At 37.7% G+C, this 13,314-nt stretch overlaps 1 protein-coding gene across 1 annotated transcript; it reads left to right on the forward strand.

Annotated features, from left to right (window-relative positions):
• The first annotated feature begins 12,433 nt into the window (after window positions 1–12,433).
• On the forward strand, window positions 12,434–13,049 carry LOC123387893 (ATP synthase subunit d, mitochondrial-like). The gene has a single exon (XM_045066419.1). It carries the CDS (start codon window positions 12,481–12,483, stop codon window positions 12,964–12,966), a length of 486 nt encoding a protein of 161 aa, XP_044922354.1. The 5' UTR covers window positions 12,434–12,480; the 3' UTR covers window positions 12,967–13,049.
• The last annotated feature ends 265 nt before the right edge of the window (window positions 13,050–13,314 follow it).

Here is a 13,314-nt window from a genome sequence, read left to right on the forward strand (position 1 = left end):
AAACAAAAACGAAACCTTGACCTCTACTTGACAGCTTACAGAAAAATTAATGTAACTGACCAAGTGAAAAAGATCTAGGAGAAAATCTTTATAATCAGGGTAGAGAAACATTTTTTTTTTTCAAATAGGACATGAAAGGCACTAACAAAGAAAAAGATTAGACTTCATCAAAATCAAAACTTTCTGTTCATCAAAAGCTTCCATTAAGAAAATGAAGAAGCAAGTCACAGATTGGAATAAAGTGTTCAAAATATCCATATCAAACAAAGAATATTTATCCAGAATATATGAAGAATATAAACCAGTAATATAAGAAGCCAGTTAGGGACACTTCACAGAAAAAAAAAAATACAAAAGGCCAATAAGTATATAGAAAGTCAACATCACTTATTTTGAAGGAAATGCAAATTAAAGCCACAACAAGATACTGACTAAAATTACAAAATATACACATTGGTTAAATGGTTAAAACTGAAAAAGATTGATAATATCAAGCAATAATGGGAATGTAGGGTACCTAGAACTTTCATACCATATGGATAGGAATGTAATATATAGTACAGCCACTATGGAAAACTGAAAATTTCTTAAATACACACCTACTCTATGTTTCAGCAGTTTCATTCTTAGACATATACTCAAGAGAAATGAAAGTTTATGGCAGTTTTATTCATGGCACAAAACTATAAACAACCAAGTTTCTATCCACAGGAGAATGGATAGACAAACTGCAATATAGTCAGACTACTACTACTACTACTACTACTACTACTTATGACAACAAATGGACTACTGGTACATGCCATAACCGACATGAGTCTCGAAAACATCACGTTGAGCAAAATGAACCAGATATAACATTCTGTGTAATTATTTATATGAAGGCCAATTATAGGCCAAACTAGGCTGCAGTGATACATCTCAGAACAGTGATTGCTCCGGTTAAGGGCAGGGCATTCAAACTAGCTGGAAAAAGGGACATGAGGGAATTTGGGGCAGTGGGTAGTTGAAATATTCTGTATCTTGATTTGGCTGACCGTTACATAGCTGTATACATTTGTGAACCTTCCCCAAGCTATACATTTAAGATTTGTGTAATTATAGCTTAATAAAATATTGTTATAAAATAAGCTGTAAATAAATGAAGTTAACTTCTGTATATTGTCCCACTGAACAATCACTAGTGCTAGCTAAATGTGGCTTATTAACTAATTTTTTTCATTTATTAAGCATGTTTTTCTATCTGAAAAGAGAGCTGATATAAGGTAAATACTGACTTACAAAAGACCGTAAGTATCTTCATAACTACATATCATGGTATCAGTATTAGGCATCCTAGATAAATTCAGAAAATAGTTTAAAAATTGACAATAGCAACTAACTCATATGGCAATAATATGCTGGTTTGGGATAGGAAAGTCATATTTAAAATAATCTACAGGGACTTACTAGTAAAATACCTGAAGGTATTTTATAAACATATATAAAACTATCCACAAAAAGAGAGATTTAGTGTGTCCTAAGTTGAGAAGTGAATCAATCTTTCTGAATCACAGGTTCAGATATAAAGCAAATTGTTTATAATATGGGGAAAAGTAAAGCACAAATATTTTAGATATAACCATAAAAATACTGAATTTGAATGTTGTGGTTTGTAAACTTTCTAAAACCCGGTAGAGATCCTCTTCTTATCTGTTTTGGTGTCTTTAGAACCTCTCAAGTTTTCCTCATCTAGATAAGAAATAATTTCCTTCTTCCAATACCAAGGAAGCAAAAGCACCTTATATAACATTTTCTTCTGAAAGGAGCATGCAGTTCAACCACAGAGTTTTGGAAAATTTGTCCATTGTTACCATATAAACAGTGCACCCGATAGAAAATTAATATTTGGGAGTGGTGTTTATAATCACTATTTCAAATTTGCTTTTCAGCTTCAGGACCACAAAAGAAAAATCATTTCTTTGTTCAATATATGTATAAATGCATTTCCTTGCTGTGTTCTGAATTGTTCACTACAGTATCGTGCAGATCCTCTCTTCGCACCACCTAAACAGTGCATGCATTTATTTAGGTGTTTTCTCATGCCCTTCAGAGCTCCAGTAGAGTGTAAGTCACAGTCCATGAGGAAATCCAGCGGTCCCCCCACCCCTTATCTGCAGTTTTGCTTTCAGAGGTTTCAGTTATCTGTTGTCAACTGTGGTCCAGAAATATAAAATGGAAAATTCCAGGAAGAAACAATTCATTAGTTTAAAATTACACACCATTTTGAGTATCCTGATAAAATCTTGCACTGTCCTGCCTGGGAAGTTCACATCTCAGCATTTCCCAAAAGGTGGTGGAAATAATCAGTACATGTGGTGAGCAGTATTGTGCACACTGAAAGGATATAGGACCTGGAATAAGGGGAGCACATGTGTTTCTAGGAAAGTCTGTATCTGTGGCTAGAAAGGGAAAAAGTTTATTGACATGGGATGTTAAACTTGGTGCTTGACATCTTGACAAGGACACCTGAAACTTGCCTTAATATGCTGCCAAGGTAATTCTTGAAATTGGATAAAATGGTGGCTTATATACGTATATGAAGCAGAAATTCTAAAATTGCCTTGGTGGAGTATTGAGGAAAGGTCAAAGGCTTGGAAAGCTGATAATGTTATGCCGTTAGGCTATAAATGTATAATGTTATATGAGACAAGAGAACCCACCATCTGACTGTGTTTACCTCAAGGAGAATAGAAATAAGGGAGACCATAGAGGAGAACACCATCATTCTTCAGAAACTCAGTTGTGACCTGGGTAACTATAGGTAGTCTCTATAGCCCAGGACTGAGTAGTCAGTGTTGCCATAGAACTGGGAAGTCTAGTGTTGATGAATATGATAAATTTCCAGAATATCAGATTCCTAGAGAGATACTAATTAACAGAAGCCATGTGAATGTAATTACTATAATGAGCAGCAAGGCTGGAGTGGCCGTCAGAGTGCATTAACATCAGATATCCATGACTTTACCTAATAGTCCAGGGTGTACCTAAGAATGATATGGGTAGCTAGCCGCCTTGACTTATTAACCAGAAAAAAAAAAAAAAATTGAGAGCTGGTGAGCAGTAGGCTATTTTCAGCTCTGAGACCATTTTGGTTTGTCACCCTTTTCATAGATCTAATCGAGTTTTCAAACACAGAGCCTGTTGACTGAAAGAGAAGCTGGGTTCCTTAATAACTAGAAATGTTACCCTAAGAATAAGTGATAAATACTCCCCTAACTCACACCCAAAACAACTCTAGCCTTAAGAAAGGTAACTACTAAGATGTTTGGGAATGCTGAATACAGTAAATTTAGTGACTGAGTTGATGCTGTTGATAAGGGACCTGAATTGCTTTATGGCCTTCTGTTTGAATGGGACACATGGAAACCAAGTGATCAAAGGAATCTTGGCTACAGACATCTCGTAATAAGTCTAATAGGTCCACTCCCCTCCCCGAGATTATTCCCAGGAGCAAGAGAGGATATTGCAGTAGTTTTGGCCATGGTGCAATTGACAGTGTCACCCAGTAGATCTGATCATGCTAGTTTCTGTGGTGAGTAAGGATATGGGATAGAGTCTCTGGAAAGTCCCAGTAGGAGAAAGATAGTACAGACTCTTTAGGTTTCTGAAGCAAGGCCATGCCTTCTTAGCTAAGAATAATTTCAAATATTTGAATATTTGAAAAGAAGTTTCTGCCGTGTCCCTGGCTTCTAGTAAAGGATGAATACCTGACCATGAAACATACAAGTGACTATGACCAGCGCTATCTATTATGAGGTAGGTATTATCAAATCTACCAAGTGATAAGGTCAAGAGGGCACAACAACAGTCCATCATATGATGGAGGTACTACTTTCAAGATCCAGTCTGACAAGGTCCAGAAGGCACAAAATAAATTGCATGAATAGATGTCCCAGAACCCTGTTACCTACTTCTATTGCATGGATGTCTTCCTGTCAACTTACATTCATGGCTTCATGGGAAGAGTTCCACAACTAAATAACAGAAGAGGGAAAAAGACAAACCTAATGTGTTATTTTGATATGTTGGTACTAGCTGAAAGTGAAGTGTTCCCATACTACAGATCCATTCAGGGAAGGCCCCAGATGACAGTGATGAAGGGAGAGCCATCTAGTGAGCAGTCTACTTTGTCATTTACTTGTGGAGAAATGTCCTTAAGTACATATATTTAAGGACCCCTGCAAATGGTTTGGCTAGTTGTGAGGATAAGATTTGAAGTTGGGAGGCAAGGAAGTTTGGGAAAGAGGTATGTGGATGGGTTTATGGTAATGGGCACAAGGCATGAAGATCTTTATGTTTCACATTAATTCCTGCCAGAGCAGAGACACTATGGAAAAAGCCCTGAACAACCAGGTAGACAGAGTGATTTATCCAGTGGATATCAGCTAGCCTCTGTCCTCAGCTACTCTAGAGTTTACATAATGCCTTCATGAATAGAAGGACCACATTGATAGGGATGGGCGCTATGTATGGGTGCAATAGCATGTATTCCTTATCACCATATTGAACCTAGTGACTTATTCTTTAATTCCTCAAATCTCAGCAGCCCAGACTAATCCCAAGACCTTAACACAGTACCATTTCTTGAGGAGACATGCCAGCCACTTGATAGTAAGTTGAGTATATGGGACTTCCATTTGAGAAAAATATAAATCATTTATTCTGTGATCAGCATCTATTGTAAACTTGGATTTGTTTTCTATGCCTACCACATCTACCACAGCTTCCAGACCACCATTCAGAAAGTTTACAGGATGCCTGATTTCCTGACATGGGATCCTGTATCATATCATCGAGACCAGGGAATCAATTTTATGATAGAGGAGATATGAAAATAGGAATGTTCCTATAGTAGCTATGGGTCTTATCATATACTGTATTACCTGGAAGCAGCCAAACTAATAGAAAGATGAAATGAAATGGCTTATAACATGTTAACTAAGTATAAGGTTCCTCTAAGGTTGGACTGCTTTTCCCTAGGATATAATATTTACCCTGAACCAATGATCCAAAAAAACTGAAGTTGGACATTGGCAACTACTATCACCATGATGCAACTATGGGCTCTTCTGGTTTGAAGTAAAGTAGGAAGGCTTCCACAGTAGGACCCAGTAAGTGTTCCAGTGAACCTGAACCTATGAAAACTATCTAGTCATGGTTTCTTGTGGCAGGAGTTCATCAGGCAAATAAATGCATAATATTGTAAGGGACTATGACCCTGGCTATCATGAAGAGCTGGAATTACAGCTTTAATGGAGACAGGATGAAGTACATCTTTCTTAGGCAATCCACTGGAGCATTTCTTGCTTCAATGTCAAATAATAACCTGAAATGGGCAACTGTAGCAGCAGCAGCAGCCTGACAGGGTAAAGCAACTAAGGACACTGATCTTTGAGGATGAAAGTCTAGATTATTTATTATTCAAACAGGCTGGACTTGCTGAGGAATCTGGCCTAGTCTGAGGGAAATGTAGAATTTGTGGTAGAGGAGCGAGATGATATCAATTATAGATGTGAAATCAGTTGAAGCAGTGGATACTGTAGCTTGTTCCACTAAATAATTTGCACTGTGTCTTAATCGTGGCTGCCTTGAAGACTATGTGGTAGATTTGTCTCGATATGGAACATGTGTGTCTCCGAAAGCTGCAAGGAGTGGACTGTGTTGGGTAGTTTTTGTGTTTCAACTCCCATCTTTTCAGGCCATCTTTTTAAAGTTCCCACCCATTGCACTCTTTCATAGAACCTTACCTCTGTTATACTCATATCTCTTGTTTTTTGCTTTTGTTCTTTTCTGACACTTCAGTTACATGTGGCACCTGTGGAAATCTGCTCAGCTATTCTGATATATGTGCAGATATGCAAGTTCAGGGAGCTAGCGTTCTTGTGAAATGGGGGATAGGAGTTGGTGGATAAATACTCCTGTCTTCTATCTTCTGGGTAGACGATTCTGAGATGCATTCCGTGCAGTTTCTCAAGGGTCTTCAGTGCCTAAGCTTCAGTTGCCTACAGTATTGATCACCTCAAAAACATAACCTTATATTTGCTTATCCAATTTAATTTTTCCAAGATCCCTCTTCTGATTCTTTAGCATTGCATTCCAAATTTAATGACTGGCACATAGCTCTTTTTTCAGTCTGCTTTTTAGGGGAATCCAGGCTAAAGTACATTGCATTGTAATTATTTATCCATAAGTCTCTGTAAATTCTGAAGGGCCTATGTCTATGCACACAGAGCCCAGTGTGCAGTGGGCATTCAGTGAGAGTTTATTGAATTTAATAATTTTAAAAGACATTTCAAAATTCCATGTGTAGGGAAAATCTTGGAGTATTTTCTTTTTTGATATTGGTTTTAATGAAGGAAGGAAAGGAGATGGAAACACATTCATACATTAACCTTTTTTCCCTCCTAGCTCTTCATCTTCGTCTTACCTTCTTATTCTTGTTGAAACATAGACTGGAGATGCAGGGATGGTTAGTTTTGACTGGGAAAATGAGCCCATTTTTAGGAAATTGAAGAGTTCTTATTTTTCCCTAGATCACAACTCAGACTGACTTGCAACAAAGATTTTTTTCCTGTTACACAGGCCACCTTTGTGTCCTACATATAATAGACAGTAGACAAAAAAAGAAAGGAACCATATCTTACTAATTTATTCTAGTTCCAGCTATGCTTACACTAAAATATTATTTGTATAGTACATAGCCAATAAGCATTGATTTCTAAGTAGAATTTCTTTCAGAATTTCTGTAGCCATTTCTGCTGCTTCTTCTGGTCTCGATGAGGGGCTTCCCACTTCTTTCTGTCTGTCCCAAGTTTCTGTCCCTCCCAGTCCTCTTTACCCACCTCCACTTGTCCTTTAGTCGTCATCACAATGGTTTTACTCTGTAAATACTATTTTACTAGGTATTGATTCAGTGACTTAATTAGGTTAGGTTATACTTAATGTTAGTTTATACTTAGTTTATACTTTATACTTAAAGTTAGTTTATACTTAATTAGGTTAATTTATACTTAATGGATTTTTGGACTTAAGTCCAAATTTACAATTTAAGATGAGCATATCTACATAATGAATCTTCTTCTTTTTAAATTTTTATTTATTTATTAAAATTTTTTATTTTTTATAAACATATATTTTTATCCCCAGGGGTACAGGTCTGTGAATCACCAGGTTTACACACTTCACAGCACGCACCAAAGCACATACCCTCCCCAATGTCCATAATCCCACTTATGGTATGTCTCCCTCCCAATCCCATCTCGTTATATTGATTCTTCTCCTACCCACTTAAGCCCCCATGTTGCATCACCACTTCCTCATATCAGGGAGATCATATGATAGTTGTCTTTCTCTGCTTGACTTATTTCACTAAGCATGATATGCTCTAGTTCCATCCATGTTGTCGCAAATGGCAAGATTTCATTTCTTTTGATGGCTGCATAGTATTCCATTGTATATATATACCACATCTTCTTGATCCATTCTAGTTTCTTTCCATAGTTTGGCTATTGTGGACATTGCTGCTATAAACCTTCGGGTACACGTGCCCCTTTGGATCACTACGTTTGTATCTTTAGGGTAAATACCCAGTAGTGCAATTGCTGGGTCATAGGGCAGCTCTATTTTCAACATTTTGAGGAACCTCCATGCTTTTTTCCAGAGTGGTTGCACCAGCTTGCATTCCCACCAACAGTGTAGGAGGGTTCCCCTTCCTCCACATCCTCGCCAGCATCTGTCATTTCCTGACTTGTTGATTTTAGCCATTCTGACTGGTGTGAGGTGATATCTCATTGTGGTTTTGATTTGTATTTCCCTGTTGCCCAGTGATATGGAGCACTTTTTCATGTGTCTGTTGGCCATCTGGATGTCTTCTTTGCAGAAATGTCTGTTCATGTCCTCTGCCCATTTCTTGATTGGATTATTTGTTCTATGGGTGTTGAGTTTGCTAAGTTCTTTATAGATTTTGGACACTAGTCCTTTATCTGATATGTCGTTTGCAAATATCTTCTCCCATTCTGTCAGTTGTCTTTTGATTTTGTTAACTGTTTCCTTTGCTGTGCAAAAGATTTTGATCTTGATGAAATCCCAATAGTTCATTTTTGCCCTTGCTTCCCTTGCCTTTGGTGATGTTCCTAGGAAGATGTTGCTGCAGCTGAGGTCGAAGAGGTTGCTGCCTGTGTTCTCCTCAAGGATTTTGATGGATTCCTTTCTCACATTGAGGTCCTTCATCCATTTTGAGTCTATTTTTGTGTGTGATGTAAGGAAATGGTCCAATTTCATTTTTCTGCATGTGGCTGTCCAATTTTCCCAGCACCATTTATTGAAGAGGTTGTCTTTTTTCCATTGGACATTCTTTCCTGCTTTGTCGAAGATTAGTTGACCATAGAGTTGAGGGTCTATTTCTGGGCTCTCTATTCTGTTCCATTGATCTATGTGTCTGTTTTTGTGCCCATACCATGCTGTCTTGATGATGACAGCTTTGTAATAGAGCTTGAAGTCTGGAATTGTGATGCCACCAACTTTTGCTTTCTTTTTCAATATCCCTTTGGCTATTCAAGGTCTTTTCTGGTTCCATATAAATTTTAGAATTATTTGTTCCATTTCTTTGAAAAAGATGGATGGTACTTTGATAGGAATTGCATTAAATGTGTAGATTGCTTTAGGTAGCATAGACATTTTCACAATATTTATTCTTCCAATCCAGGAACTTGGAACATTTTTCCATTTCTTTGTGTCTTCCTCAATTTCTTTCATGAGTACTTTATAGTTTTCTGAGTATAGATTCTGTGCCTCTTTGGTTAGGTTTATTCCTCAGTATCTTATGGTTTCGGGTGCAATTGTAAATGGGATTGACTCCTTAATTTCTCTTTCTTCTGTCTTGTTGTTGGTGTAGAGAAATGCAACTGATTTCTGTGCATTGATTTTATATCTTGACACTTTACTGAATTCCTGTACAAGTTCTAGCAGTTTTGGAGTGGAGTCTTTTGGGTTTTCCACATATAGTATCATATCATCTGCGAAGAGTGCTAATTTGACTTCTTCTTTGCCGATTTGGATGCCCTTAATTTCCTTTTGTTGTCTGATTGCTGAGGCTAGGACTTCTAGTACTATGTTGAATAGCAGTGGTGATAATGGACATCCCTGCCGTGTTCCTGACCTTAGCGGCAAAGCTTTCGGTTTTTCTCCATTGAGAATGATATTTGCGGTGGGTTTTTCATAGATGGCTTTGATGATATTGAGGTATGTGCCCTCTATCCCTACACTTTGAAGAGTTTTGATCAGGAAGGAACGCTGTACTTTGTCAAATGCTTTTTCAGCATCTATTGAGAGTATCATATGGTTCTTGTTCTTTCTTTTATTGATGTGTTGTATCACATTGACTGATTTGCGGATGTTGAACCAACCTTGCAGCCCTGGAATAAATCCCACTTGGTCGTGGTGAATAATCCTTTTAATGTACTGTTGAATCCTATTGGCTAGTATTTTGGTGAGTATTTTCGCATCTGTGTTCATCAAGGATATTGGTCTATAGCTCTCTTTTTTGATGGGATCCTTGTCTGGTTTTGGGATCAAGGTGATGCTGGCCTCATAAAATGAGTTTGGAAGTTTTCCTTCCATTTCTATTTTTTGGAACAGTTTCAGGAGAATAGGAATTAGTTCTTCTTTAAATGGTTGGTAGAATTCCCCCGGGAAGCCGTCTGGCCCTGGGCTTTTGTTCGTTTGGAGATTTTTAATGACTGTTTCAAACTCCTTACTGGTTATGGGTCTGTTCAGGCTTTCTATTTCTTCCTGGTTCAGTTGTGGTAGTTTATATGTTTCTAGGAATGCATCCATTTCTTCCAGATTGTCAAATTAATTAGCGTAGAGTTGCTCATAGTATGTTCTTATAATAGTTTGTATTTCTTTGGTGTTAGTTGTGATCTCTCCTCTTTCAATCATGATTTTATTTATTTGGGTCCTTTCTCTTTTCTTTTTGATAAGTCGGGCCAGGGGTTTATCAATTTTATTAATTCTTTCAAAGAACCAGCTCCTAGTTTCATTGATTTGTTCTATTGGTTTTTTTTTGTTTGTTTGTTTGTTTCTATTTCATTGATTTCTGCTCTGATCTTTATGATTTCTCTTCTCCTGCTGGGCTTAGGGTTTCTTTCTTGTTCTTTCTCCAGCTCCTTTAGGTGTAGGGTTAGGTTGTGTACCTGAGACCTTTCTCGTTTCTTGAGAAAGGCTTGTACCGCTATATATTTTCCTCTCAGGACTGCCTTTGTTGTGTCCCACAGATTTTGAACCGTTGTATTTTCATTATCATTTGTTTCCATGATTTTTTTCAATTCTTCTTTAATTTCCCGGTTGACCCATTCATTCTTTAGAAGGATGCTGTTTAGTCTCCATGTATTTGGGTTCTTTCCAAACTTCCTCTTTTGGTTGAGTTCTAGCTTCAGAGTATTGTGGTCTGAAAATATGCAGGGAATGATCCCAATCTTCTGATACCGGTTGAGTCCTGATTTAGGACCTAGGATGTGATCTATTCTGGAGAATGTTCCATGAGCACTAGAGAAGAATATGTATTCTGTTGCTTTGGGATGAAATGTTCTGAATATATCTGTGATGTCCATCTGGTCCAGTGTGTCGTTTAAGGCCTTTATTTCCTTGCTGATCTTTTGCTTGGATGATCTGTCCATTTCAGTGAGGGGAGTGTTAAAGTCCCCTACTATTATTGTATTATGGTTGATGTGTTTCTTTGATTTTGTTATTAATTGGTTTATATAGTTGGCTGCTCCCACGTTGGGGTATAGATATTTAAAATTGTTAGATCTTCTTGTTGGACAGACCCTTTGAGTATGATATAGTGTCCTTCCTCATCTCTTATTATAGTCTTTGGCTTAAAATCTAATTGATCTGATATAAGGATTGCCACTCCTGCTTTCTTCTGATGTCCATTAGCATGGTAAATTGTTTTCCACCCCCTCACTTTAAATCTGGAGGGGTCTTCGGGCTTAAAATGAGTTTCTTGGAGGCAACATATAGATGGGTTTTGTTTTTTTATCCATTATGATACCCTGTGTATTTTGATTGGGGCATTTAGCCCATTAACATTCAGGGTAACTATTGAGAGATATGAATTTAGTGCCATTGTATTGCCTGTAAGGTGACTGTTACTGTATATTGTCACTCTTCCTTACTGATCTACTACTTGTAGGCTCTCTATTTGCTTAGAGGACCCCTTTCAATATTTCCTGTAGAGCTGGTTTGGTGTTTGCAAATTCTTTCAGTTTTTGTTTGTCCTGGAAGCTTTTAATCTCTCCTTCTATTTTCAATGATAGCCTAGCTGGATATAGTATTCTTGGCTGCATGTTTTTCTCGTTTAATGCTCTGAAAATATCATGCCAGCTCTTTCTGGCCTGCCAGGTCTCTGTGGATAAGTCAGCTGCCAATCTAATATTTTTACTATTGTATGTTACAGACTTCTTTTCCCGGGCTGCTTTCAGGATTTTCTCTTTGTCACTGAGACTTGTAAATTTTACTATTAGGTGATGGGGTGTGGGCCTATTCTTATTGATTTTGAGGGGCGTTCTCTGAACCTCCTGAATTTTGATGCTCGTTCCCTTTGCCATATTGGGGAAATTCTCCCCAATAATTCTCTCCAGTATACTTTCTGCTCCCCCTCTCCCTTTTTTCTTCTTCTGGAATCCCAATTATTCTAATGTCGTTTCGTCCTATGGTGTCACTCTTCTCTCGAATTCTCCCCTCTTGGTCCAGTAGCTGTTTGTCTCTCTTTTGCTCAGCTTCTTTATTCTCTGTCATTTGGTCTTCTATATCACTAATTCTTTCTTCTGCCTCATTTATCCTAGCAGTGAGAGCCTCCATTTTTTATTGCACCTCATTAATAGCTTTTTTGATTTCAACTTGGTTAGATTTTAGTTTTTTGTTTCTCCAGAAAGGGCTTTTATATCTCCTGAGAGGGTTTCTCTAATATCTTCCATGCCTTTTTCAGCCCGGCTAGAACCTTGAGAATTGTCATTCTGAACTCTAGATCTGACATATTACCAATGTCTGTATTGATTAGGTCCCTAGCCTTCGGTACTGCCTCTTGTTCTTTTTTTTGTGTTGAATTTTTCCGTCTTGTCATTTTGTCCAGATAAGAGTATATGAAGGAGCAAGTAAAATACTAAAAGGGTGGCAACAACCCCAGGAAAATATGCTTTAACCAAATCAGAAGAGATCCCAAATCGTGAGGGGGAAGAAAGGGGATTAAAAAGAGGTTCAAAAAGAAAGAAAGAAAAGAAAAAAAATAAAAGTAAACAATTTTTAAAAAATGAATAAAGAAATATATAAAAAAGAAAAAAATATATATTAGATAAACTAGTTAAAAAACATTAAAAAAGAAAAGGGTAAAAGTTTAAAAAAATTTTGGGGCAGCCGGGGTCGGTGAAGGATCTCAAGATGGCTGGGCGAAAACTTGCTCTAAAAACCATTGACTGGGTAGCTTTTGGGGAGATCATACCCCGAAACCAGAAGGGCATTGCTAACTCCCTGAAATCTTGGAATGAGACACTTACCTCCAAGTTGGCTACTCTCCCTGAGAAACCCCCTGCTATCGACTGGGCTTACTACAAGGCCAATGTGGCGAAGGCTGGCTTGGTAGATGACTTTGAGAAGAAGTTCAATGCCCTGAAGATTCCTGTGCCAGAGGATAAATACACTGTTCAGGTGGACGCTGAAGAAAAAGAAGATGTGAAAAGTTGTGCTGAGTTTTTGTCTCTCTCAAAGGCCAGGATTGTGGAATACGAAAAACAGCTGGAGAAGCTAAGGAACATAATTCCGTTCGATCAGATGACCATTGAGGACCTGAATGAAGCCTTCCCAGAAACCAAATTAGACAAGAAGAAGTATCCCTATTGGCCTCACAAGCCAATTGAAAACTTATAAACTTAAGGTGGGGAAAGAGCTCTGGCCCTCGTATTATAAACGCTGGACATTAAAAATAATGAATATGGTAAAAAAAAAAAAAAGTTTAAAAAAATTTTTAGCAGAAGAAGAGAAAAAAAAATGAAAAAGAAAAAAATTAAATTAACTGCAAGACTAAAAAAATCACAGGGAGAAAGCCATGAGTTCCGTGCTTTGCTTTCACCTCCTCTGGAATTCTGTTGTTCTCCTTGGTATTGAAACCGCACTCCTTGGTAGGTGAACTTGGTCTTGGCTGGATTTCTTGTTGATCTTCTGGGGGAGGGGCCTGGTGTAGTGATTCTCAAGTGTCTTTGCCCCAGGCGGAATTGG

This window comes from Mustela putorius, unplaced genomic scaffold, assembly GCF_011764305.1.
Source record: "Mustela putorius furo isolate JIRA1106 unplaced genomic scaffold, ASM1176430v1.1 tig00003866_pilon_pilon_pilon, whole genome shotgun sequence".
Classification (NCBI taxonomy): Eukaryota; Metazoa; Chordata; class Mammalia; order Carnivora; family Mustelidae; genus Mustela; species Mustela putorius.